This window comes from Malaclemys terrapin, chromosome 7 (assembly GCF_027887155.1).
Source record: "Malaclemys terrapin pileata isolate rMalTer1 chromosome 7, rMalTer1.hap1, whole genome shotgun sequence".
In the NCBI taxonomy this organism is placed as follows: domain Eukaryota; kingdom Metazoa; phylum Chordata; order Testudines; family Emydidae; genus Malaclemys; species Malaclemys terrapin.
This window is the reverse complement of record NC_071511.1, coordinates 159,728-186,860: the sequence shown is the minus strand read 5'-3', so window position 1 is coordinate 186,860 and position 27,133 is coordinate 159,728. Positions and strand designations below refer to the sequence as shown.

Here is a 27,133-nt window from a genome sequence, read left to right as displayed (position 1 = left end):
GTCTGGTGATGTTCTCCTCCTAATACAGCATGGCAAGAAAATCCTCCAAATATTAATGATTAACTTGTTGACTTGGAGATAGTTCACCTCCCAATGACTTCATAAATATCTGCTTCAATTACCTTTGGTAAATGAAATAACCGAACAATCATTCATTTTCTGATATAGCTGTAAAACTAATCTGAAAAGTTTTCAAAATACATCACTTTAAAAATGTATAGTGTGTACCTTCTAAAATTAAACCTACATCTATCTCTGAGCTGTGAGGAATATGTATTAAAGTTATAACAACCAACAAGAATGCACTTTTGTGTAAAAATCCATGATTAAATCGAGTCTTCCTGACTAGTGATTTAAATCAAATCCACCCTGAAGGGCTGTATTGAAATGGTTGTGAAATGTCTAATATTTCTATCCCCATATACTGAAAATAGAGTCCGATGCTAACCCGGGAAAAGGTTTCCAACATAAACCTTGTGCAGAAGCTAGTTTACAAGGAGACACAAAGTACACATTTAATTAGCATTATTCCTAAATAATGTATGAGCTGCCGCCATTGAAGTTGAAGGAGTTAAACTCCCTCTGAATAAAATGTTCATTGACAGCCGCTTCCACTCACACACTGAATGAAGCAGGCTGGAGCTGGCACAGAAGTTTACATGCTGTTAGATACAATTTTAATGACAACCGCGTCCACACATTGAATGGTGGAGGATGAAGTCTGCTGAGAAATTCACATGCCATTGGATAAATCTGTTAATAAGATCCCATGTCTTATGTGGCAGATAAAACCTGAACTATATAGCAGGGACCTTGGAATACTAGACCCCTCGATATCCCTCTCCAATCCAGTTCAATCAGGACAGTATTATGCGCTATTTGTTTTGGAAGGAAGATTTTCAAAACTGCCTGTGAGAGTTAGTTAACTAACCTAACTCCCTCAAGCGCTTCGGAAATTCCCACTCTTTGATTTCATTCATTCTGTGCAGCACCACAATTTCAGCATGCAGATTGTATTGAAAATGCATAAAGACATGAAGGTCTGGGGTTCAACCCCCGTGGATGACCATGGTGTGTGCATGTCTCTGACCATCTGTATGTTAGTTTGTTAGGTAGAATAGGAAGCCTAAGGGCAAAGAGGGTAGCTGTGGAGTAGAGGGGAAGGTGACTTCAGGAATCATGGGGGAGGGCCAGGTAAATAGCTGATGATCTTAGAATCATAAAACTGGAAGGAACCCGAGAGGTCATCTAGTCCAGTCCCCTGCACTTGTGGCAGGACTGATTATCTAGACCATTCCTGACAGGTGTTTGTCTAACCTGCTCTTAAAAATCTCCAACGATGGAGATTCTACAACCTCCCTAGGCAATTTATTCCAGTGCTTAACCACCCTGACAGGAAGTTTTTCCTAATGTCCAACCTAAACCCCACTTGCTGCAATTTTAGCCTATTGCTTCTTGTCCTAGCCTCAGAGTTAAGAAAAACAATTTCTTGTTTTTCTTGTGGGGGAGGTTTAGGTTGGATATTAGGAAAAACTTTTTCACTAGGAGGGTGGTGAAGCACTGGAATGGGTTACCTAGGGAGGTGGTGGAATCTCCTTCCTTAGGAGTTTTTAAGGTCAGGCTTGACAAAGCCCTGGCTGGGATGATTTAGTTGGGAATTGGTCCTGCTTTGAGCAGGGGGTTGGACTAGATGACCTCCTGAGGTCCCTTCCAACCCTGATAGTCTATGATTCCTCCTCCTTGTAACAACCTTTTATGTACTTGAAAACTGTTATCATGTCCCCTCCCAGTCTTCTCTTTTCCAGACAATACAAACCCAATTTTTTCCAATCTTCACTCACAGATCATGTTTTCTAGACCTTTAATCATTTTTGTTGCTCTTCTCTGGACTCTCTCCAATTTGTCCAGATCTTTCCTGAAATATGGCACCCAGAACTAGACATAATACTCCAGCTGAGACCTAATCAGAGCGGAGTAGAGCAAAAGAATTACTTCTCATGTCTTGCTTACAACACTCTTGCTAATACATCCCAGAATGATGTTCGCTTTTTTTGAAATAGTGTTACACTATTGACTCATATTTAGCTTGTGATCCACTATGACCCCCAGATCCCTTTCCGCAGTACTCCTTCCTACGCAGTCATTTCCCATTTCGTATGTGTGCAACTGATTGTTCCTTCCTAAATTGAGTACTTTGAATTTCATCCTATTTACTTCAAACCATTTCTCCAGTTTGTCCAGATCATTTTGAATTTTAATCCTATCCTCCAAAGCACTTGCAACCCCTCCCAGCTTGGCATCATCCACAACCTTTATAAGTGTACTCTCTATGTCATTATCTAAATCATTGATGAAAATATTGAACAGAACTGGACCCATACCTGATCCCTGCAGGACCCCACTCGTAATGCCTTCCCAGCATGACTCTGAACCACTAATAACGACTCTCTGGGAATGGTTTTCTAACCAGTTTTGCACCCACCTTATAGTAGCTGCATCTAGGTTGCATTTCTCTAGTTTGTTTATGAGAAGGTCATGTGGGACAGTATAAAAGCTTTATTAAAATCAAGATATACAATGTCTACCGCTTCCCCCCTATCCACAAGGCTTGTTACCTTATCAAAGAATCTCTACATGAACTCTACAGGGTCCCCTGCTTCTCAGCTCACAAATATTCTTCCTCATTTCAGGCCCCCTCTGCTCTGAGGCTCCCCCTTTACTCCTAGGCTCTCCTGCCAGCCTTCTAAACTCTGCTACAAATACAGCAGAAATGGTACACTCTCAAAAGTGCTTTTGGACCATATAAACATTATTCCTGAGACCTAAAGTCTGCAGTACCTCTTGCATGCTTTGTAAAACAACACTTAGAAGATGACTGCATACTATGTACTAGTCTTTAAAGGAAGTCACTAGATAAACACCCTACTCTATTGAAAACTGGCATGGGGATTTCAGTAACCACAAGTGGCCAAGGCCTCAGATTTTAGTTCTCAGATTAAAAAAGAAGTAATCTCCAGCACCGTGCTGGAGCACTGAATCCAGTAGTGTCTCAGAGGGGAGACCCAACACCACTTCCTGCACTATTTAGGTTTTCCTTAGCAGTCCCCCTTCCAAGAACAGAGCAGATCAACTCCTATTTAGCTTCTAAATGCTGATGATATCACAGTACAAACAAAAATAGTTAGTATACCTATTTGAATCAGGGTTTTCAAGCTATTTCATACTATCAACTCATATTCCTTTTTCCTGCAGTGAATATGTCCCATCCTTCAGTTGCCATAGAAATGTAAGTGATGCCCGTAAAGAGGATTATGCACGTCTTACAGAATCCAAAAGAAAGAGGAGCTAGGTTGTGGGGACAACTATTCTTCAAAAACACAACATTTTCCAGGACTAGTGATTTATGGTGAAAGAAAGAATTTCTGCCAAAGAGACTTGCTTTTGTTTAAATTATCTCTTTGTTCCTGTTCTCGTTAACATGAAACCTCTGTAATGTATATTGTGTTCTTCACATTTGTCTGGAATCCAAGGGGTCAGGCACATAACTACACCCCACCCTATGGAACAGATTCAGCAAAATCATTAAAAACTACAATTCAAGACACTATAATTAGGGGTTTCAAGAATCAATGTTTCCACAGGTTGAATCCATTCCTGGAGGCTGGCCCCTCCATATGCATCCCACATGGCAGGATGTGACCCATTTCTTTCAGTTCTCTCTGCTGGTAAACCTGCTGCGGGAGTGGAAGAACAGAGGCATCAACAAGCGGTGGTAGGAAGATAGGAGAGGCTGAGTTTGAATGGAAAGTATCAGTTGTTCCCACATCATATTCTATAGACTGTTCTTTCAGGGTCCTTTAAGATACTAGCTCCTACAGACCCACAGCTGGGGATGGCACTCAGCCCATAACGTATTTAATTATAAATCCCTGGAAAATGGGGTTTACACTGGAATTGCAGATAGCGCCGCATGGTATTAGAGAGCCACTATGACCCACCACCACCACCACCCCCCACACATGCACACACATCCGTCCTGATTCTCCTTTACAGGAAGGCACCTTTACACCATTCTGTCACTGTAAAGAAGCCTTGAAAAGGGTGCAAAATTGGTTACACTCATTTTTAGGCCTGTTTACACTGCCAGAGTGATGTAAAACAGACACAATGTAAACAATAATCAGGCTCAGGACAGCCACTTACCGCTGGCAGCTGGACACAGTTGGAACTGACATCGTATTCAATATATGCCACTTCTATCCCCTTCTCTGATTTCCCATCCTTCGTATAACAAACATCCCTGGTCCGAGTGATAAGTTGGTCCACTTCCTCCATTGAATAGACACAGAGTGCAGACTCCTCGCTCAGTCTGCCAGACGAAGCCTGCCAGGCAGAAAAGGCAGTGAACAGCACTTCTCCTTGGGTGCTGAACCTCCCTCTTCTCAGATCACTGCCTGGTTGGGTGACATAAGCAGCCTGCAGTAGGCTGTATGTTTTCTCTTTGCTTCTACAGAGCAGTGGTAATTCCACATAGGAGTAATAGTGAGAGTCATCCAGACAGATTCGTGAGATGTAGGTCTTGTACTCCCGTGACTGGGACTTCAGATCCCGGCGATAAAACAGGAAGTAAACGCTGGAGCGGTGGGTAAAGGATTTGATGAAATGGTGGTTATACTCAGAGAGCCGACCCACAGCCAACTTAGCCGTTTCTTCATAGGAGAAGATGGAGTGAGAGTCTGCCCCTTGCATGTCCCCCGCATGGGCCCTGAGATTTCGGGTGGTGATAGGAGGGATACCCCCTCCAACCCCTCTGCTGGTATACCCTCGTCCCACAAACAGCAGGGGCACGTCATCTTTTGAGTGGCCTACCAGTCCCACAGTAGTGATATTTGGGTCATTTGCAGCCACATACTGAGTGTCTCCAGGGCTCTCTGGTCGGAAGAGAATGTGGTCAATGGATCTGAGGCTTCTTTTTTCACAGATCCCCTGGTGCACACTGCCACACACAATGAGCTCCTCCTGCACAGAGTTCACCAGTAACAGCTTGTTGTGATTGTCAGTGTTGTGTGCCTGGGGACATTCCAGCTTTGAGACAGGGGGGAGACAATCTTTGCTGTCCAAAACTGGCCCAGTTTGAACTGCGCTCTCCATCATCAGGTCTGATGTCAATTGGAAAAGAAAGTTGGTGGCCCCCAGATAAAGGGTCCCAGACTCAGAGTCTATAGTCAGGTGAAGGAATTTTGTGGTGTTGTGTGAAAAGGTGACATACTGCAGTCCCCTTGGAATCACTGCCCCCAGGAAACAGAGAGCAGGAAGAAGGAAAGTTCCCAGAGACATGGTAAACATTCTGCAAGAGAGAGAAAGCTGTTACCTTCTGGAGCTAGGAGTGAAGGTTTACACAAATCACAGTCCTGCAACATCGTACTTTTATTATGAGAAGAGGTGGGTGAAGAGAACAGTGGCTAAATCTAGAGACCAAATAGCCAGAGATACAACAACAAATGAAAAATTATCAAAAGCAGGAAGCCCACGGAAGCATCAATGGCTTTGATTGTGCAGCAGGGTGTTAAGGTGACAAGCACAGAGTAAAATAAGATTGTTGAGAGGCTGAAATATTACAGATATTCCTGGGACACTTTTACCAGATGACTTCATTTGTTGGTGGAGATCCCCATTACCAAGATTTTCATTGCAGGCCCAGAACTTGGATTGGTTATCTGAGAAACAGGGAATCAATATTCATGTTTCCTCAAGAGAAATCTGGCCAACGCATAGATCCTCTGACCTCTGGCAGAAGATCCTATTTATACTGTAAAAACTAGCATGTCAGGGAGTTGATTCAAACTCAGAAACCCCGCACAATAGCTAAAACACAGTATGTCCTGGCAATACAGACAGAAGTGAACCTCGTTTAACCATGCTCCTGGACTGTACTACAGACATAGGCTTTAGCAGGGTTGTGTATTGTGAGTTCTCCAGGACAGGGGCCATATGTTTAGAGAGAACCTAGTACATTATGAGTATTACTCAAGAGCAATATATCATGATGATAATACACCATGGTTCAGAAAAAAATACAGCTCATTTCTGGCTACACTATAGAACTGAAATATATTTTAAACTTTTTTTTTTTTTTTTTATTACAGTATAGGTGGGTCTCAGTTTATAGAATCAAACTGTTCTGCATTTGAATCAAGCAAAACGGTCAGTGTTCAGAGAAATCATATTGTTCTTTGCATCCTACTTCTTCCCTCTCTTCTCACACCTCTCTTCTCACACCTCCAATCCCAGCTTCAAGTTCTCGTCCTCAGATTTTTGACCCCATATAGTAGCATTTCAGATCTATGTCACTTGAAAGTCTCAAGGATAGTTCCTGTTCTGGGTTTTTTACTCAGACTCATACAAAACAGACCCTGACAAGCTCCCAGGAACAATGCTGGTTCTTATTACACATCCTCCAGTTTCAAAAAACTGACATTTCCTCGAGCTCCATTCATATCCTATTAAAGAACATCTGCAGCAATCAATATTGACCATCAGCACAATAAAGGGAACAAAATAAGCCAGGCTTCTCTTATTGACTAATTCACAGACTAACACTATTCTGCATCCATTGCTATGGTAACCATCCATCTAGGTGTGAAAGGTCATAGTTGGCTCAGCTGTACCAGTAGAACCCCAGGGAGAAGCTTCAAAGATCAGCAGCACTCATTTCCCTGAGGCCCTTTGGAATATCCCTATTAGAATCACTCCTTCCCATCCCTCTCTAATAATATTTAATGGTCATGGCAAATGTTATCAAAATGTAAAACTGAGACAGATCCCTCCAGTCTGAGAGCACCGGACAGTCCACCCAGGCCAGAGCATCACACTGTGTTTGGGTTTGATTCTCTGTGCCCCTCTCTCGTTGCATCCTTTGGAAACAAAGGCTCCTAGCTGCTTTTCAGAAAGATGGCTACTTTATTCAGTGCTGAATGTGATCACAGGCCTTCTGGAGAGACTGCACTGGACAGTAACTCAATCCTCATTTCTTAGAGCAGGGGTGGGGAACCTTTTTCTATCAGGGGCCATTGACTCACAGAAAACAATCAGTCACGGGCCATATACAGTCCCGCAAGGGTGGGGGGCATGGAGGCTTGGGGCTTCCTGCCACAGCGGGGGAAGGTCTGGGGTACAGGAGGGGGCGCCGGGCTGGGGCCAAGGGGTTTGGAGTGCAGGAGTAGGCTCAGGGCTGAGGCAGGGGGTTGGAGAGTGGGGTCTGGGAGGGAGTTAAGGTGCGGGAGGGGGTTCCAACCTGGGGCAGGGGGTTTGGGGTGCAGGCTCTGGCTGGGCGGCGCTTACCTCAGGCAGCTCCTGGTCAGCAGCGCAGTGAGCTAAGGTGCTGCTCCCGGAAGAGGCCGGCATAGCAGGCCCCTAGGCCCCATATGGACTATAAAGTGGATAAAAAGCTGGCTAGACTGTCGGGCTCAACAGGTAGTGATCAACGGCTCAATGTCTAGTTGGCAGCAGGTATCAAGTGGAGTGCCCCAGGGGTTGGTCCTGGGGCCGGTTTTGTTCAACATCTTTGTTAATGATCTGGACGATGGGATAGATTGCACCCTCAGCAAGTTCACAGATGACACTAAGCTGGGGGGAGATGTAGATATGCTGGAGGGTAGGGATAGGGTCCAGAGTGGTCTAGACAAATTGGAGGATTGGGCCAAAAGAAATCTGATGAGGTTCAACAAGGACAAGTGCAGAGTCCTGCACTTAGGACAGAAGAATGTCATGCACCGCTACAGGATGGGGACCGACTGGCTAAGTGGCAGTTCTGCAGAAAAGAACCTGGGGATTACAGTGGATGAGAAGCTGGATATGAGTCAGCAGTGTGCCCTTGTTGCCAAGAAGGCTAACGGCATATTGAGCTGCATCAGTAGGAGCATTGCCAGCAGATCGAGGGAAGTGATTATTCCCCTCTATTCAGCACTGGTGAAGCCACATCTGGAGTATTGCGTCCAGTTTTGGGTCCCCCACTACAGAAAGGATGTGGACAAATTGGAGAGAGTCCAGACAAGGGCAACGAAAATGATCAGGGGGCTGGGGCACTTGACTTACGAGGAGAGGCTGAGGGAACTGGGCTTGTTTAGTCTGGAGAAGAAGAGTGATGGGGGATTTGATAGCTGCCTTCAACTACCTGAAGGGTTCTTCCAGCCCCACAGCGCGAAGACTTACTGCGGGCTGGATGAAATGAAGCAGCAGGCCAAATCCAGCCTGTGGGCCGTAGATTCCCCACCCCTGTCTTAGTGTATTAAATTCTCTAAGGACAAAGCATCACATTATAATTTATTTATATCGCTAACCTTGCGAGTCTCTGAGTAGCAGCAGCTCTCTCCTCATTTCCTGCACAGGCTTATCCAGGCAGCATCTAAGCCAGCGTGGAAATACAGAGCTGTTATTTTGGGACACATTGCAGGCCCCCATTTGTTCTCTGCAGGCACTTCCACCCAATCTTGAAAGGTAATTTTAAAAAGTCAGTCAGTCTTAAAGAGCAACAGCCAGAAATGGGCAGACAGGAGATGACTATGAAAAAGGGCAAGACCGAGCCTCCTTCAGAGGAACTGTTCATCTCTTCAGAATCCATGGGCTAGTCACTCTCTGGCAAGGCCACAGCTCTTTCTTCATGGAAAGCTATCACTTCCCATCACCTGTTGGAAACAACCAGCAAGCTCCACATGCTATGCTGGCACCTCTTGGAAAGCATTAAATTGCTTTCCAAAACCCCAGCTTTCATTAAAAACAAACAAACCCTTCAACTGTTATAATTGCAAAGAAAACCTCACAACTGTGACCCAAATGTGTAATCGATGCAGAGTCTGGAACAGTAGCTCTGAGAGGCAGGGGTGCTGGAACAATTTGTATAGTGGGGGTGCTGAGAGCCATTGAAACAAACTGTAAACCCTGTATATGATGGAAACCACTTCAAGCCAGGAGATGCTGCCACACCCCCAGCACCGCTAGTGCCAGCACCTAGGCTGAGAGGTGTGAACTACCCCATTCATTTCATCAAAGTGTAAACTCAGCTGCCTAGTCAAGCTTATTAATGATTTCATTCCTCATGCAAAAAAGGAAAGGGTGGGTCACAGATTTGTACAAACTGCTGCCAGCAGGTGCCACAAGGGGTGGTGCATGCTGGATGCTACCACTGATTTTCTTTTCCCCCAACAAAGTAGCCAAGCCCACGTGGCTTAGCACAAGCCCTGGGTATACTGAAGCCTCACTGAAGCCATGAGTATATTGAAGCTCAGGCGCCCATTTGCCCTCAGAGAGCACACGTCGTCATATTTTGACTGTCCTTACAATCTACCATGAGCAGTGTCTCATTTTGACAATTCACATGGGCGGAGCTCAATTTGTGGGTAGAACTTGGAAGAATACTGACACTTTCCCCTCCCCACCCCCAATCCGACTCCGTTTGATCTTTGTGCTGAGCTCAAAATGATGCTGTTCGTCAAGGAGCATTACAGCAGGAAACAAGTCTGCAATGCTGTGAGGGAAGATCACCACTTGATGAATGGTAAGACTCAACTGAGATGTATCTAATTTAGATAGTAAACTCCTTGGCACAGGGACTGTTTCCCCTCTGAGTTCAATACAGCACCCAGCACACCAACAGGGTACAGATGATAATAGCAATTGTAACAACAACTGGAAAAGCAAGGTTCTAATTTTGGCTCTGCCACTGACTTGACAAATCTTATAACCTTTCTGCTATTACCCCTGTAAAATGCAGATATTACTGCCCTGCCACAAAGAGGTGGTCTGTGATACTCTGTGGCTGGATGGTGTTACAGGTACTATCCACTATTAATTACAGGGCTTAATGAAGCTCTGAAAACACTTCATGTGCTTGCTGTAGTAAGCAGACAGCATTGCCAGGACACACACAGACACGGACCACTGGCACACTGCCCTCAACACACACATACACTGATTCACATCACACCAGCACTGGTTACATTTAGGTTACACACACAGAGGGGCTTTTATTCTCAGTGGATAATGGACATTTAGAATTCGCTGCTCCCAACACTTCTGACAGAAACTGCTTCGGTAGGAATCGCAAACAACACTGGACTCACCTCAGGTTCTCCCTCTAGTATAGGGGGAAGGAGTGGATTGAAGGATTTTATTGAAGTGTCTGTCACGGAGAAACATTTATATCTGTTGATAGGTATTTCTTAAAGTCAATAAGCAAGTTGTTATGGAACTTGTACATAATGTCAATATAATATCAAACTCCTAAAGCAGCCAAAGCAGGGGAGGAAATGACGACATTTATACATCAACGTTAAGAAAATTAAGTCAAAACCAACAAAGAGTCTTTGTGGCACCAGACTAACAAATTTATTTGGGCATAGGCTTTCGTGGGCTAAAACCCACTTCATCAGGTTTTAGCCCACGAAAGCTTATGCCCAAATAAATTTGTTAGTCTCTAAGATGCCACAAGGACTCCTCGTTGTTTTTGCTGGTACAGACTAACACGGCTACCACTCTGGAAAAAATTAAGTCAGTATATCTAACATGATTAAATTTCCTGTGATCCTGGAAGGTCCTGCAGGCACTGGAGGGCCTGCTGGCCTTCGTAACCTTCAGGCCTTCCTAATCTTCCTGTGTTCACAATTGCCCATTGCTCTTCCTTTTAACCTCCAACTCTCCAATTACATCTCCCCAGCACTGAATTGGCAAAGGTCCCCTTCCCACTACAAAAGTTCCTGAGACACAAGACTGACTGATAATAAGGTGGGGCATCTAACAGTAATACAATTGAAACACACAAGCTGTTAGTCCTGAGGCATGTCCATCTGTCTGTTGGTGATATGGGATATTCAGATTCTGCAGAATTGAAGATTTTACTTTAAAAAAAAAAAAAAAAAGATTCTATTCCTCCTGGTTGTGAAGCAAACCTTCCAAATATATACTGAGTATAAAGTGAGACAGTGTTGTTTTCCTGACTCTGCGAAGAGCCCGAAACAGTGGCTCACAGATGTGAGAGTTCCACTGCAAAGCACTACTTTAATCAACTGTTAACTCTAAAGGCTAACGATGTCAAAAATTCAGTATAAACTTCAGTTTCAGCAAATGGAATGTGGGACTGGTGTAAATGAACACACAAATGGGGAGTGGCCGAACACCAGTGGTGGGAGCATTGAGGGACCAGAAAAGGGACAGAGATGCAGCTAGTCCCGTAACCGTGACAGGGAGGTTACCATATATAGTCCTAAATGTTCTGCTATCATGTAGACCATTATTAAAAATGGAAATCAGCCTTCTCCACTTAACGTGTTTGACATTTTGCTCAGGACAGAGCCCTGGAATGCTGCATAGCCCTGAGCCATAATCTCTAAAATCTGAAGCATTTTTTCTAATTGCTTTCCAAGGGTGAGAGGTTTAAAGATATTCCCCAGTGAAAGGACTTCAAAATGAATACTTAAAGCAGTGATTTGAGAAGGTACTGGCTGATGAGAAGACTTTCCCTGGAACAGAATACAGCGAGATGGCAGATCTGAGAGGTCTGGACTTCTCAGAAACAGGGAGATGGTTGTGATAATTTATGTTCTGTGAACTGGTTCCACTTCATCCCTAGAATTATGTGCATATATTGAATATAGTGCCCATAGCTATCGTGTGATTATTAGGTGAATTACGTAAGGGATTGTGCATGTTAACTGCAGTTGGGTGTGTGTGATTATTGGGGGTACCACTGAGCCCACCAATTCCACCAGCCTGGACTCCCTTACACAGTCCTGCTGAGCCAGGCCCTCAAGCAGCACTTAAGTGCACATCCCCTCTCGGATGCAAACCCAAAATAGTATTGTCTTGTGCTGCACAGAGAACTGTACAGTGTAAGCTTATGAAATTCTCCCCCTCCCTCAATGTGGAGGAAGATATGCACAGCTTTTTGCCCCCCAGTTATGAATTCCATAAACTAGTTTTAGAGAAAACAAAAACAAGTTTATTAACTACACAAGATAGATTTTAAGTGATTATAAGGGCTAGCAAGCAGGTCAAAGTAGATTACTGAACAAATAAAACAAACATGCAAACTAAGCTTAAAAACAAGTAGTAATTTCTCACCCTAAATGTTGTTTTAGGCATTTCTTTCACAAGTCAGACATCTTTACCAGCCCGGGCTCAGCTCTTCTCCCCCACTTTTTTCCTTTGTTTCTTAGACGTTTCCAGCATCATCCTGGACGGGGATTCAGTGAAGAACGAACACTGATCAAGTCACTCTCCAGCTTTAAGTAGGTTTTACATATGGCGGGAACCCTTTCTTTTCCAGTGTGGTCCACCCCCCCACCCCCCCCGACATGGAAAAATACTGGTATTCTATCATGGAGTCCAGTACCAGGTGACATGATCACATGACCCTCCAGTGTCAAAGCAGCCATGAGTCAAAGGTTGTTTGTAGCATCCCAGGAAACTTCTCAGGAAGGTGGGAGATTAGCATCTTCAGAGACCTGTTGTTCTCCTAATGGTCCACCCAGACTAATTGCATTCTGCCGGGTGGGCGGTTGCCCAGGTGTAAACCCACTTGTAATTGATACATAGTCAACATGGAGGGCTTTAAACTAGGTTCGACGGGGACAGGTGAGCAAAGCCCACAGGTAAGTGGGGAACATGGAGACCGGGGAGATGGGTCGGAAACGAGAGGGAGTGTGGGCTATATTGGCAGAGAGAAAGGAGAGTCAGGACAAAACTGGGAGGAAAGATCAAACCAGTATCTTAGATGCCTATATACAAATGCGAGAAGTATGGGGAATAAGCAGGAAGAACTGGAAGTGCTAATAAATAAATACAACTATGACATTGTTGGCATCACTGAAACTTGGTGGGATAATACACATGATTGGAATGTTGGTGTGGATGGGTACAGCTTGCTCAGGAAGGATAGACAGGGGAAAAAGGGAGGAGGTGTTGCCTTATATATTAAAAATGTACACACTTGGACTGAGGTAGAGATGGACATAGGAGACGGAAGTGTTGAGAGTCTCTGGGTTAGGCTAAAAGGGGCAAAAAACAAGGGAGATGTCATGCTAGGAGTCTACTACAGGCCACCTAACCAGGTGGAAGAGGTGGATGAGGCTTTTTTCAAGCAACTAACAAAATCATCCAAAGCCCAAGATTTGGTGGTGATGGGGGACTTCAACTATCCGGATATATGTTGGGAAAATAACACAGCGGGGCACAGACTATCCAACAAATTCTTGGACTGCATTGGAGACCACTTTTTATTTCAGAAGGTTGAAAAAGCTACTAGGGGGGAAGCTGTTCTAGACTTGATTTTAACAAATAGGGAGGAACTCGTTGAGAATGTGAAAGTAGAAGGCAGCCTGGGTGAAAGTGATCATGAAATCATAGAGTTTGCAATTCTAAGGAAGGGTAGAAGGGAGAACAGCAAAATAGAGACAATGGATTTCAGGAAGGCAGATTTTGGGAAGCTCAGAGAGCTGATAGGTAAGGTCCCATGGGAATCAAGACTGAGGGGAAAAACAACTGAGGAGAGTTGGCAGTTTTTCAAAGGGACACTATTAAGGGCCCAAAAGCAAGCTATTCCGCTGGTTAGGAAAGATAGAAAATGTGACAAGAGACCACCTTGGCTTAACCACGAGATCTTGCACGATCTAAAAAATAAAAAGGAGTCATATAAAAAATGGAAACTAGGACAGATTACAAAGGATGAATATAGGCAAACAACACAGGAATGCAGGGGCAAGATTAGAAAGGCAAAGGCACAAAATGAGCTCAAACTAGCTACGGGAATAAAAGGAAACAAGAAGAATTTTTATCAATACATTAGAAGCAAGAGGAAGACCAAAGACAGGGTAGGCCCACTGCTTAGTGAAGAGGGAGAAACAGTAACAGGAAACTTGGAAATGGCAGAGATGCTTAATGACTTCTTTGTTTCGGTCTTCACCGAGAAGTCTGAAGGAATGCCTAACATAGTGAATACTAATGGGAAGGGGGTAGGTTTAGCGGATAAAATAAAAAAAGAACAAGTTAAAAATCACTTAGAAAAGATAGATGCCTGCAAGTCACCCGGGCCTGATGAAATGCATCCTAGAATACTCAAGGAGCTAATAGAGGAGGTATCTGAGCCTCTAGCTATTATCTTTGGAAAGTCATGGGAGACGGGAGAGATTCCAGAAGACTGGAAAAGGGCAAATATAGTGCCCATCTATAAAAAGGGAAATAAAAAACCCAGGAAACTACAGACCAGTTAGTTTAACTTCTGTGCCAGGGAAGATAATGGAGCAAGTAATTAAGGAAATCATCTGCAAACACTTGGAAGGTGGTAAGGTGATAGGGAACAGCCAGCATGGATTTGTGAAGAACAAATCATGTCAAACCAATCTGATAGCTTTCTTTGAAAGGATAACGAGCCTTGTGGATAAGGGTGAAGCGGTGGATGTGGTATACCTAGACTTTAGTAAGGCATTTGATACGGTCTCGCATGATATTCTTATCGATAAACTAGGCAAATACAATTTAGATGGGGCTACTATAAGGTGGGTGCATAACTGGCTGGATAACCGTACTCAGAGAGTTGTTATTAATGGTTCCCAATCCTGCTGGAAAGGCGTAACGAGTGGGGTACCGCAGGGGTCTGTTTTGGGACCGGCTCTGTTCAATATCTTCATCAACGACTTAGATATTGGCATAGAAAGTACGCTTATTAAGTTTGCGGATGATACCAAACTGGGAGGGGTTGCAACTATTTTGGAGGACAGGGTCATAATTCAAAATGATCTGGACAAATTGGAGAAATGGTCTGAGTTAAACAGGATGAAGTTTAACAAAGACAAATGCAAAGTGCTCCACTTAGGAAGGAAAAATCAATTTCACACATACAGAATGGGAAAAGACTGTCTAGGTAGGAGTACGGCAGAAAGGGATCTAGGGGTTATAGTGGACCACAAGCTAAATATGAGTCAACAGTGTGATGCTGTTGCAAAAAAAGCAAACATGATTCTGGGATGTATTAACAGGTGTGTTGTGAGCAAGACACGAGAAGTCATTCTTCCGCTCTACTCTGCTCTGGTTAGGCCTCAGCTGGAGTATTGTGTCCAGTTCTGGGCGCCGCATTTTAAAAAAGATGTGGAGAAATTGGAAAGGGTCCAAAGAAGAGCAACAAGAATGATTAAAGGTCTTGAGAACATGACCTATGAAGGAAGGCTGAAAGAATTGGGTTTGTTTAGTTTGGAAAAGAGAAGACTGAGAGGGGACATGATAGCAGTTTTCAGGTATCTAAAAGGGTGTCATAAGGAGGAGGGAGAGAACTTGTTCACCTTAGCCTCTAAGGATAGAACCAGAAACAATGGGTTTAAACTGCAGCAAGGGAGGTCTAGGTTGGACATTAGGAAAAAGTTCCTAACTGTCAGGGTGGTTAAACACTGGAACAAATTGCCTAGGGAGGTTGTGGAATCTCCGTCTCTGGAGATATTTAAGAATAGGTTAGATAAATGTCTATCAGGGATGGTCTAGACAGTATTTGGTCCTGCCATGCGGGCAGGGGACTGGACTCTATGACCTCTCGGGGTCCCTTCCAGTCCTATAATCTATGAATCTATGAATAATCCTAACGTCAAATACTGAAATGATATATGCATACAAATAGGATAATCATATTCAGTAAATCATAACCTTTCCAATGATATCTCACATGACTCATCTTGTATAAAATACATCATAGTTATGCTATAATAATATTATAACAATATTTCCATGAAGAATATGGGGTGTAATGTCACAGGGACCATGATGGTGCCGACGCTGTGTCCAAATCCCTTCCACCCCTACCATCCAAGCGCTTGCCGCTGGGGGAGAGGTGCCGGGGTTTGGGGTCTCAGTGCCGTCTGTCCCGGGACTGGCAGTGGAGCTCGGCGGATCGGCAACAGTACACCAGCAATCGACCACCTAGAGCTTTGGGATCAGTACCGGGACTCCGGCGAATGAGAATGGAATAGCAGAGAGCACCATCTCGACCCCGGGGATCAGTGCCACAAATCCAGCAATCAGCGTCTCCGATCTGGGGCGTGGTTCCAGGGACCGATGTTGTGGCTCCAGTGACCACCATTGCCCCAAGGAATGACAACCATGCTCCAGCAACCGGTGGCGTGGTTCGGTTCTGTGCCAACTGTCTGGCGAGCGATGCCATGGTTCAGGGGACCAATGCAGAGTCAGGCAAATGGTGCCAGGAGCTCTGGTCAGTAGGGGACAGTTGAAAGCGTGTCCCCGGGGATCGCTGCTTCGACGCCAACCTCCGCAGTGCCAGGGAGTGATGCTGTATGGATGGGAAACATTGTGCAGGTCCCAGTGCCAGCTTCACTCTTGAGAAGATGACGTCTTGACGGGGCATCGGTGGCACCAGCAAAGACATGTCTTTAGCAGCCTGGAAAGGCTCCAGCGTGGATGGAACATCCAGGTGCCGAGGCCTCTGCCACTATGTGGAGTGGCTGGTGGGTCCCTGGGGGGGCTAGATAGCCTAGCTGGTGATGTAGGTGCCTGGCTGAGCTCCAGAAAAGATGTACTACCATGCGCAGACCTATGCCCCTCTCCGGATTTCTCCTTTCTCGTATGGGACATTGGGAAGCGCCCTCTCCCTGTGTGCTTCCTCTGCTTCTTAGCAGGCACCGTGGACAGGGATTGGTGCCGGGCAGAGACTGGTGCCAGCGGCACACTTTGCATTGGTGCAGTGTCTGATCTCAGCAGCTCGAAGAGCAGCGCGAGGGCTGACTCCATGAGGAGCGCTCTTAGTCTTCTGTCCCACTCCTTTTTAAGTTCTTGGCTTGAAGCTTCTGCAGATGCGACACTTATCACTAACATGGGTTTCTCCCAAACACTTCAAGCAGCTTTGATGTGGGTCTCTGACCGACATAGGCCTTTTGCAGAGATCACAAGGCTTGAAGCCCGGAGCCTAGGGCATGCCCTGTCCCTGGGGTAAGTCCCTCAGGGGGCTTTCTAACTTATCTACAGTCACTGTTAAGCTAACTATCAAGAGAACAATAAAAACTACTTATCTAAGAACTATTTACACAATGGGTGATAGGCAAAAACCACTGGGTAGAGAATGCTTGCGCATGGAGATGTTCCAGCACCATCACTGGTGATAAGAAGGAACTGAGGGAGGGGGGAACCGGTGGCGCCCCTTATACCGGTGCATACACGCGCCACTCTAGAGGGTGCCAGAGCTGGTCCCCTATGGATACCATCTGAGACCGGTGATCTGAGCCCTGGTTTAATCTATCTGTGAGCAAAAAACACAAACCAAACACACCATAATTGCCAGAATGTGTCAACTTTAAGAAAAGCAGGGTGTTTTTTTTTCCTGTGGGCTGTATCTAGGGAACCCCTTGGTTTAACCACTCCAGTACAATTCTCGTGTTGTACGGGGGTGCAGGAGTACTGATAAACTAGTTAGTGATGTGAAGAAAGAACTATCCCCTGGCCAGGTAACATGAACATTTAATAGATTTTAAGTCCCGAAGGAAAGGAACATTATGATTATCTAGCCTGATTTCCTGTAAGCAGAGGTCAGAGAATTTCACCTAGTGATTCCTGCATCAAGCCCATAACTTCTGGTTGAGGTGGAGGCAGGTGTGCAGCTTTTTTTTTTTTATTTTGTTTTGTTTTTGTTTAAGTCATCCACTCGAGTTAAAGCCTTCAAAATGAAAATATATCCACCACGTATCTAGGTAAGTTGTTCCAATGGGTAATTACCTTAATTGTTAAAAATGTGGTCCTTATCTCTAACCTGAATGTGTCTAGTTTTTCCAGCAATAGGATCTTGTCATGCCTTTTTCTGCAAGATCAGTGGTTCACAAACTGTGGGTCGTGACCCATGTACCAAGGCATCCAAGAGAAAGGAAAAAGAAAATGCAAGACGCTCTGGGGCAGCTAAGCAGAGCCATCACCACCGAAGCAATAGCGCACTCTTACAGCAGCAGCTGCATGCCATCTATGGCCAGCAGCCAGTCACAAACTTAATGTGGAGGATGCAGGAGCAACACGGTGAGATCAGGAAGGGGGAAAATCCTCCCCCTTCCAGTATACGGAGTGGCAAGCCAAATAAAATGACCTGATGGGCTGGATGTAGGCCCCAGGCTGCCAGTTGCCCGTCCCTTTTGGTCCTGGTGGTCTGGCCCCTGTGCAAGTGTACCAAGTGGACATTGGTTAATCCAGGCCTAGCTACCTACTCTCAGTTCAAGATGGAGTATTCAAGAACAAATCAGGTGAAATCAACTGTGACAAGTTTCAGAGTAATAGCCGTGTTAGTCTGTATCCGCAAAAAGAACAGGAGTACTTGTGGCACCTTAGAGACTAAAATTTATTTGAGCATAAGCTTTCGTGGGCTACAACCCACTTCATCAGATGCACAGAATGGAGCATACAGTAAGAGGATATATATGCATACAGAGAACATGAAAAGGTGGAAGTTGCCATACCAACTCTAAGAGGCTAATTAATTAACATGAGCTATTATCAGCAGGAGAAAAAAAACTTTTGTAGTGATAATCAAGATGGCCCATTTCAGTCAGTTGACAAAAAGGTCTGAGGATACTTAACATGGGGAAATAGATTCAATTTGTGTAATGACAGGGTGCCGGGCAGGATCTACTGAGCCAGCCCTATGTCACCCCAGCTCCACTTAAGGGAGGTAAATTGGAGCTGGCTAGAAAAACCTGTGCCTGATTGGCAAAGGGGAAACAGCTGCCAGCCCAATTAGCCTGGGGTATATACAGGCCCAGAGGAAAGAAGGAAGGGGGGAAGCCAGAGACTGGAAGGAGAATAGTAGCCCCTCTTCCACCTGGCTGCAAGACAGAGAAGCCCTTAAGTCTGAAAACCCCAAGCCGTATATGGTGTGAAGGGGGTGGGATTGCATGCTGTAAATAAACTGCACCAGTAATTGCTGAGCCAGAAAGTCTCTGGTTTTTGGAGCAGAGCAGACACAGGACCAAGAGGGGCCCTGCTACACCAACCCAATAGCTTTCTTTGGCAGAGTAACAAGCCTTGTGGATGGAGGGGAAGCAGTATATGTGGTATACCTTGACTTTAGTAAAGCTTCTGATACTGTCCAGCCTACCTCCTCTTAGACAAACTAGGGAAATATAGCCTAGATGGAGCTACTATAAAGTGGCTCCATAACTGATTAGAAAACCATTCCCAGTGGTTCACAGTCAAGCTGGAAGGGCCTATTGAGTTGCGTCCCACAGGGATCAGTCTGGTCCAGTTTTGTTCAATATCTTCATAAATTATTTAGATAATACACTTATGAAGTTTGCAGACAATACCAACATGGGAGGAGTTGCAAGTGCTTTGGAGGATAGGATTAAAATTCAAAACAATCTGGACAGAAGCTGGGAATGGGTGATAGGGAATGGATCACTTGATTACCTGTTCTGTTCATTCCCTTTGAAGCACCTGGCATTGGCCACTGTCAGAAGACAGGATACTGGGCTAGATGGACATTTGGTCTGACCCTGTATGGCTGTTCTTATGACAAACTGGAGAAATGGTCTGAAGTAAAAAGGATGAAATTCAATAAGGACAAATGCAAAGTACTCCATTTAGACAGGAACAATCAGTTGCACACATACAAAATGGGAAATGACTGCCTAGGAAGGAGTGCGGCAGAAAGAGATCTGGGGCTTATAATGGATCACAAGCTAAATAGGAGTCAACAATGTAACACTACTGCAAAAAAAGTGAACATCATTCTGGGATGTATCACCAGGAGTGTTGTAAGCAAGATCCACTCTACTCCACGCTGATAAGGCCTTGACTGGAGTATTGAATCCACTTCTCTGTGCCACATTTCAGGAAAAATGTGGACAAATTGGAGAAAGTTCAAAGGACAGCAACAAAAATTATTAAAGGTCTAAAAAAACATGACCTATGAGGGAATATTGAAAAAAAATGGATTTGTGTAGTCTGGAGAAGAGAAGACTGAAGGAAGACATGAAAACTTATCAAGTACATAAAAGGTTGTTACAAGGAGAGTGAAAAATTGTTCTCCTATTCTCCTTAACCTCTGAGGCTAGGACAAGAAGCAATGGGCTTAAATTGCAGCAAGGAAAGTTTAGGTTGGATATTAGGAAAAAAACTTTCTGTCAGGGTGGTTAAGCACTGGAGCAAATTGTCTAGGGAGGTTGTGGAATGTCTGTCATGGAAGTTTTTAAGAACGGGTTAGACAAACATCTTTCAGGAATGGTTTAGTTATTACTTAGTCATGCCTTGAGTGCAGGGGACTGGACCAGATGACCTATTGAGGTCCCTTCCAGTCCTATGCTTCTATGATTGTGCAAAGCCAACTTGAATGCTAAGAACCGGGGGTTTGCGTTAACAGAGGTGAGCACAAAGGTGGTCGCAGCATGAAAAGGTTTGGGAACCACCGCTAGATTAAAGAACTCTCTACTACCAGAATTTTTCTCCCCATGTAGGTATTTATAGACTGAGCAAGTAAACTCTTGACCTTCCTTTTGGATAAACTGAATAGTCTCTCACTATCAGGCATGATTTCTTGACCTCAAATCATTCTTGTTCTTCTCTGACCCCTTTCCAAGTTGTCAATACCCTTTTTTAAAGCATGGACACCAGAATTGAACACACCTGGCAGGGTCAGCTTCCACAGTGCCCTTGTGCTTACTGGGGCACTATTCACCCTACTTCAGTTCCCTCCCACCTCGGGGAAACTCTCCAGGCACCACCTGGAAAGTGCTGCTAAGACACAGACAATAGTCCCACAGCCAACATAAACAAGAGGGTGCTCAGTTCTCAGTTGTTACTCTGTGAATCAGTGCTTTGTAGGGTTGCTGGATTTTTCCCCTCTGGGAGTCCCCCTTCTCCCAGGTGGAGTCAAAGTAGCCAAGCATCAGTTTTCCTCCAGTCTATCTGCCTGGGATTTACCCTTCTCCAGGGCCTACCAGAAGACTCAACTGCCATTCTGCAACACCCCCAGACTGAGCGCTCTCACCCTTTGTAGGCATCCCAGGACCCTCTTCCCAACTAGCCCTAATAATTAAACAAAAGCATCTGATTTGTAGTCAATCAAGATCAGCTGGGAGGGTAACTGACTGTCACAGGTGAGGTGCGGGCCTGACTCCCCTTACGGGTACGTCTACACAGCCCGCAGCAGTGAGCCTCACTGGGTGGACACTCAGGTTAGTGGAGCTTGTGCTAGCATTCTAAGAAAAGCTGTAGTGACAGCACTTCGAAGTTGCAGTTCAGGCTTACACCTAGGGAGAGGAGTGGGCTTCAGAGCCTGAGCTCCAGCCTGAAACTTGCTTCCACAGGCTACGTAGACATATCCTAACAGACCTGCCTGCCTCATAGTAGCCAGTAAGGCCCAGATCCACAAAGGTATTTAGGCTTCTAACTTCCTTTGAAATACCTTTATGGATTTGGGCCAATCATCTCCCTAATGCTGTAAACAGTGATAACATCTCCCCTACTTCTACTCAATATTCCCATGCTTATATATCCAAGGATCACATTTGCTTTCTTAGCCATTGCATTGCACTGTGGATTCACATTATGTTCAGTTGCTTGCTCACTATGATCCCAGAATCCTTTTCTGAGTCACTGATGTCCAAAATACAGTCCATCTTAGCCCCCCATTCTTGGTTCCTATATAACCTTGCATTTAGCTCTATTAAATGCATGTTGTTCAAACAAGCCCAATTTTCCATGAGATTGAGACAATTCTGTAGGAAAGACGGTTACCTACCTTTCATAACTGTTGTTCCTCGAGATGTGTTGCTCATGTCCATTCCATGGTAGGTGTGTGTGCATCCACATGCACTGTCGTTGGAATTTTTTGCCTTAGCGGTATCCACAGGGCCGGCTCTGGCACCCTCTGGAGTCCCGCACTCATGCGCCGGTATATGAGGTGCCGGGGCCCCACTCCCGCTCAGGTCCTTCTTGCCGGCAACTCCAACAGAGGGGCAACAGGACAGGTCATGGAATGGATATGAGCAACACATCTCAAATAGCATCAGTTACGAAAGGTAGATAACCGTTTTTTCTTCTTCGAGTGCTTGGCTCATGTCAATTCCATGCCACGTGATTCTCAAGTAGTATTCCTGGAGGTGGGCTAAGAGTTATGGTTTCACTGTTTGCAATACAGCTCTACCAAAGCTGGTGTCGTCTCTGGCCTGCTGGGGGATGGCATAGTGGGATGTGAAGGTATGGATAGATGACCAGATAGCGGCTCCATAGATATCTTGAATCAGCACCTGGGCCAGAAAGGCTGCTGACGAGGCCTGCACTCTGGTGGAATGGGCAGTTACAATCGCCAGTGGTGGCACCTTCACCTGTTCATAACAAAACCTAATGCAGGCAGTTATCCAAGAGGAAATTCTTTGAGCAGAAACAGGCAGACCTTTCATTCTGTCCGCTGCTGCGATGATAAATTGTGTTAACTTACAGAATGGTTTAGTTCTATTAGTGTAAAAGACCAGTGCTTTTTTGACATCCAGAGCGTGCAACCTGCAATCCTCATTAGACCTATGAGGTTTTGGGAAGACGACTGGCAGAAATATGTCCTGATTAGTGTGAATCTGCGACACCACCTTAGGTAAAAAAGCTGGGTGCGGTCACTGTCGAACCTTGTCCTTACAGAACACCATGTAGGGCAGTTCAGATGTGAGCGCTCTGGGCCGATACGATTGCCACCAGGAAGGACACCTTCCACGAGAGGAGCAAGAGGACAGAAGAAGCCAATGGCTCAAAGGGTGGCCCTGTGAGTCTTGAGAGCACTAGGTTCAGATCCCAAGGTGGGATAGGGTCACAATCTTGAGGGTAAAGTCACTCCAGACCTTTCAGAAACTTGACCGTCATGTCCTGGGGAAAAAATGACCTGCCCTGGATCGGCAGATGTAAGGCTGAAATGGCCACCAAGTGGACTTTAACTGACTATAAGGACAGGCCTTGGTGCTTGAGCGTAGGTGCCCCCTGAAGCTGTTGGCTCTCCCCAAGGCACAGAAACCCAGAGGACAGTGCAGTCCTGAAACAATCAGTCCCCCTTACTCACCATTTTGAGGCTCCCGTGGGATGTGTGCTCTGTTTCGGATGGGAAAATTATGCTATTGTGTAGACCCTGTGTGTTTTCTACTCCTTAAGTGCGGGGGGAATCATTACTCTGTCTGGTATAAACAATGCTGCCTCTGTTAAATGCTGTATTTTGCCTATACAGCTGCATCAACCTTGAGACCTCAGCCATCCCTCTTATCGCCTGCTCAGAGACTGCAAAGACTCAGGAAGAGACCGCGAAAAAGCAAAGACGACATGTTGCAAGAAGTGATGCGGCAATCTATTACAGAGAATGAGAAAGCACAGAACTGGAGGGAGAGAGAAAGCAGGATCCGCCAGGAAAATGCAGCGCACCGGCGGCAAAGCACCAAGCACCGGCAGCAAAGCACTGATCGGCTCATAAGCATCCTGCAGCACCAGGCAGATGCTATCCAGGAGCTCGTAGCCATGCAGAAAGAGGAGCAGTACCGCAAACAGCCCGCCCCCACTATAGCCCTTGTCCCAAAACTCTTTCCGCTGTGCCCCATTGTCACCTCCAACCCACTTTCCCCAACTTCCGTGTTCTTCACGCCACCCGCTGCCTCCAACACCAGTATCTTCACCACCCAGCCCTGAAAACCACGACCCTTACCCTCTGCACTCAACCCCCATCACCATGCAGTATAGCTATCCTGAAGTGCAGCACTCACTGCACAGCACACCAGACAGGACATACACGAATCTGTGATTGTACCGTTCCCCACTCCACCCCCTTGTTTCTTTTCAATAAATAATTTATTTTTCTTTTCAATAAATGGATTTTTTGGCTTTGAAAACATTCTTTATTATTGCATAAAGTAAAAGACTCCTTAGCCCAGGAAATAAACAGGCACTGCAAGTCTGCTTAGCAAACACTGATTCCTAAAGATTGGAACTACTGCACTTCACTCCCGTGCAGGGCACCAGATATCACTGCTGGTTTTCAGCCTCAAATTGCTCCCTCAAGGCATCCCTAATCCTTGCAGCCCCACGCTGGGCCCCTGTAATAGCCCTGCTCTCTGGCTGTGCAAATTCAGCCTCCAGGTGTTGAACCTCAGAGGTCCATGCCTGAGTGAATCTTTCACCCTTCCCTTCACAAATATCATGGCAGGCACAGCACGCGGATATAACCACGGGGATGCTGTTTTCGGCCAAGTCCAGCTTCCCATACAGAGATCGCCAGCGGGCCTTTAAACGGCCAAAGGCACACTCCACAGTCATTCGGCACCGGCTCAGCCTGTAGTTGAACCGTTCCTTGCTGCTGTCAAGGCTCCCTGTGTAGGGTTTCATGAGCTACGGCATTTACGAGTAAGCAGGGATCTCCAAGGATCACAATGGGCATTTCAACTTCCCCTACCGTGATCTTCCGCTCTGGGGAAAAAAGTCCCGGCCTGCATCTTCCTGAACAGCCAAGTGTTCCGAAAGATGCATGCGTCATGCACCTTTCCGGGCCAGCCTGTGTTAATGTCAATGAAATGCCCACGGTGATCCACAAGCGCCTGGAGAACCATAGAGAAATACCCCTTCCGATTAACGTACTCAGATCCTAGGTAGGGTGGTGCCAGAATAGGAATGTGCGTCCCATCTATCGCCGCTCCACAGTTAGGGAACCCCATTTGTGCAAAGCCATCCACTATTTCCTGCACGTTACCCAGAGTCACGGTTCTTCTGAGTAGGATGCGATTAATGGCCTTGCAAACTTGCATCAATACGATTTCAACGGTCGACTTTCCCACTCCAAACTGGTTTGCGACCGACCGGTAGCTGTCTGGAGTTGCCAGCTTCCAGATTGCAATAGCCACCCGCTTCTCCACTGGCAGGGCAGCTCTCAATCTCGTGTCCTTGCGCCGCATGGTGGGGGCAAGCTCCTCACACTGTCCCACAAAAGTGGCTTTTCTCATCCGAAAGTTCTGCAGCCACTGCTCATCATCCCAGACTTCCATGATGATGTGATCCCACCACTTGGTGCTGGTTTCCCGAGCCCAAAAGCAGCGTTCCACGGTGCTGAGCATGTCCGTGAATGCCACAAGCAATTTCGTGTCGTATGCGTTACGCAGCTCGATAGCATCGTCGGACTCCTCACTCTCACTTTGGATCTTAAGGAATAGTTCGACAGCCAAACGTGACGTGCTGGCGAGACTCGTCAGCATACGCCTCAGCAGTTCGGGCTCCATTTCCTGCAGACAGATCGCACTGCACAGAAACCGTTGAAAGATGGCGCCAAAAGTGGACGGAAACAAAGGGATTTCTGGGATGCGAAGCGATGCATCACGGGGCATTGGGACAGGACCCAGAATGCCCAGCACCTACGCCCCCTTCCCACAACCCATGGCGCCAGAATGGGAAGAGGTGCTCTGTGGGTTAGCTGCCCATAATGCACCGCTCCCAATAGCGCTGCAATTGCCGCAAATGTGGCGACGACAGTACGCTGGGCAGCTGTCAGTGTGGACAGACTGCAGTGCTTTCCCTACTCAGCTGCACGAAGTCAGGTTTAACTCACAGCGCTGTACATCTGCAAGCGTAGCCAAGTCCTCAGCTGTTTTCCGCTGCCTCTCCCCATGGCTACAGCTCCATGCAGGGAGGGGGCCTGGCGGCACCATGTGACCAAGCAGGGCCAGCAAACCCTGACAAAATCTGGGAGGGGTATGTGGAGCCAGATTGGAATTAGTGTGTACTTCATTGCGTTCTTTATCGGCTCTATTACATGAACATTAGATACACTCCCAGACTCCAGTGACCTGGGCCAGATCCTTGGGGCCAGCCCTTCTGCACCTGGGGCAGCTCTGAGAAGGGATAGAGAAGGGCTTTAAGCTACCTTTAACCACCTGTTCCCCATAACTAGAGCCCTCATTAATTCTCTAAAATATCATGCCAACAGGCCAATACAGAAGACAGGGATTAGCCAGACACAATGGCTCCCCAGCCACCTTCCCATTCCAGGATTGGCAAGTATGGCAGCTCCCACTCCACCATGGCCTTACACCACTCAGGGAATCCTCAGCTAGCCAGTCAAGTCAGCTTTCCAGTTCTTTTGCACTGCCAGAGTGGGGCAAGGTTCCTTTCACAAAGAAAAAGAAAAGAGCTACATTTGCTGTGGAAAGAAGTCAGAGAAGAGGAAGTATCTTATTTTAAACAGATGCAGTTAAGGAGGAGAATTGACTGAGAGGGACAAAAGGAACAGTTAGATCATTATTTAACATTAAAAATAGGTGCTGGTTGTTTACTTTTCATGGAAGCCTGATTCAGAAGTTCGTTACCAGCTAACTCTTAGGCCAAGAGCTATAGAGAAGTCTATACATCCGAAGAAGTGGGCTGTAGCCCACGAAAGCTTATGCTCTAATAAATTTGTTAGTCTCTAAGGCGCCACAAGTACTCCTGTTCTTTTTACGGATACAGACTAACACGGCTGCTACTCTGAAACCTGACAGAGAAATCTAGCTACTAAAACAAGATAAACAAGTCAACTTAATGGCATATGCAGGGAAGAAAGCAGCTCAGCATGGAATGCAAACCAGGTTCATCATGCTTGAGTACAAAGCCATAGATTGCTCTCTCTAAAGGGAGTAGGCTGCTGTGGACCTGAGTGAAAACTAGAGAGGCTGAGGCATATCAGGCAGCCAGAAGAACCAACAAAGAGACTGCTGCTGCAAGGATCCCTAATGGAAGCTGGATGAAGTGGAGAATTCAAAGCTCTTTTATTTGTATTATGGGACTGCATCTTCCTCTGTGTTTGGAAAGTGCCATTTTCAATAGGACTACCACAATATAAATAAATAATTCTTATAAAGAAAGCACAGAACTGTGGGCTACACAACACCATTATGAGAGGGATATAAACTGACAAAAAAAGTAAGCAGCAATCAATTGTTTAATGTCATGCTGGGAGGAGGTTTCAAGTGGGCCTGGCAGGCATCCAATACCATTAAATATTTTAATTAAATATTTTCAGGGCCAAGGGGGAAATACACTGGTCGAATTCATGGATGAGCCAAAGCTTGGAGAGATCAGAGACTAAGGACTGAATCTAAACAATGCATGACCTTGATAG

At 45.7% G+C, this 27,133-nt stretch overlaps 1 protein-coding gene across 6 annotated transcripts in view; it reads right to left on the bottom strand.

Moving 5' to 3' along the window:
• The window catches only part of PLXNB1 (plexin B1), a 220,053-nt gene that overhangs the window by 114,381 nt on the left and 78,539 nt on the right, over nt 1-27,133 (bottom strand). For 4 of the 6 annotated variants that reach the window (XM_054034114.1, XM_054034116.1, XM_054034117.1 and 1 more), the window contains exon 3: nt 4,204-5,347. The exons of the other annotated variants lie outside the window; for them this stretch is intronic. In XM_054034114.1, coding sequence (XP_053890089.1) covers nt 4,204-5,346 — 1,143 coding nt within the window. In that variant the 5' untranslated portion in view covers nt 5,347. The remainder of the gene's footprint in view (nt 1-4,203; nt 5,348-27,133) is intronic. 6 annotated transcript variants of the gene reach the window in all.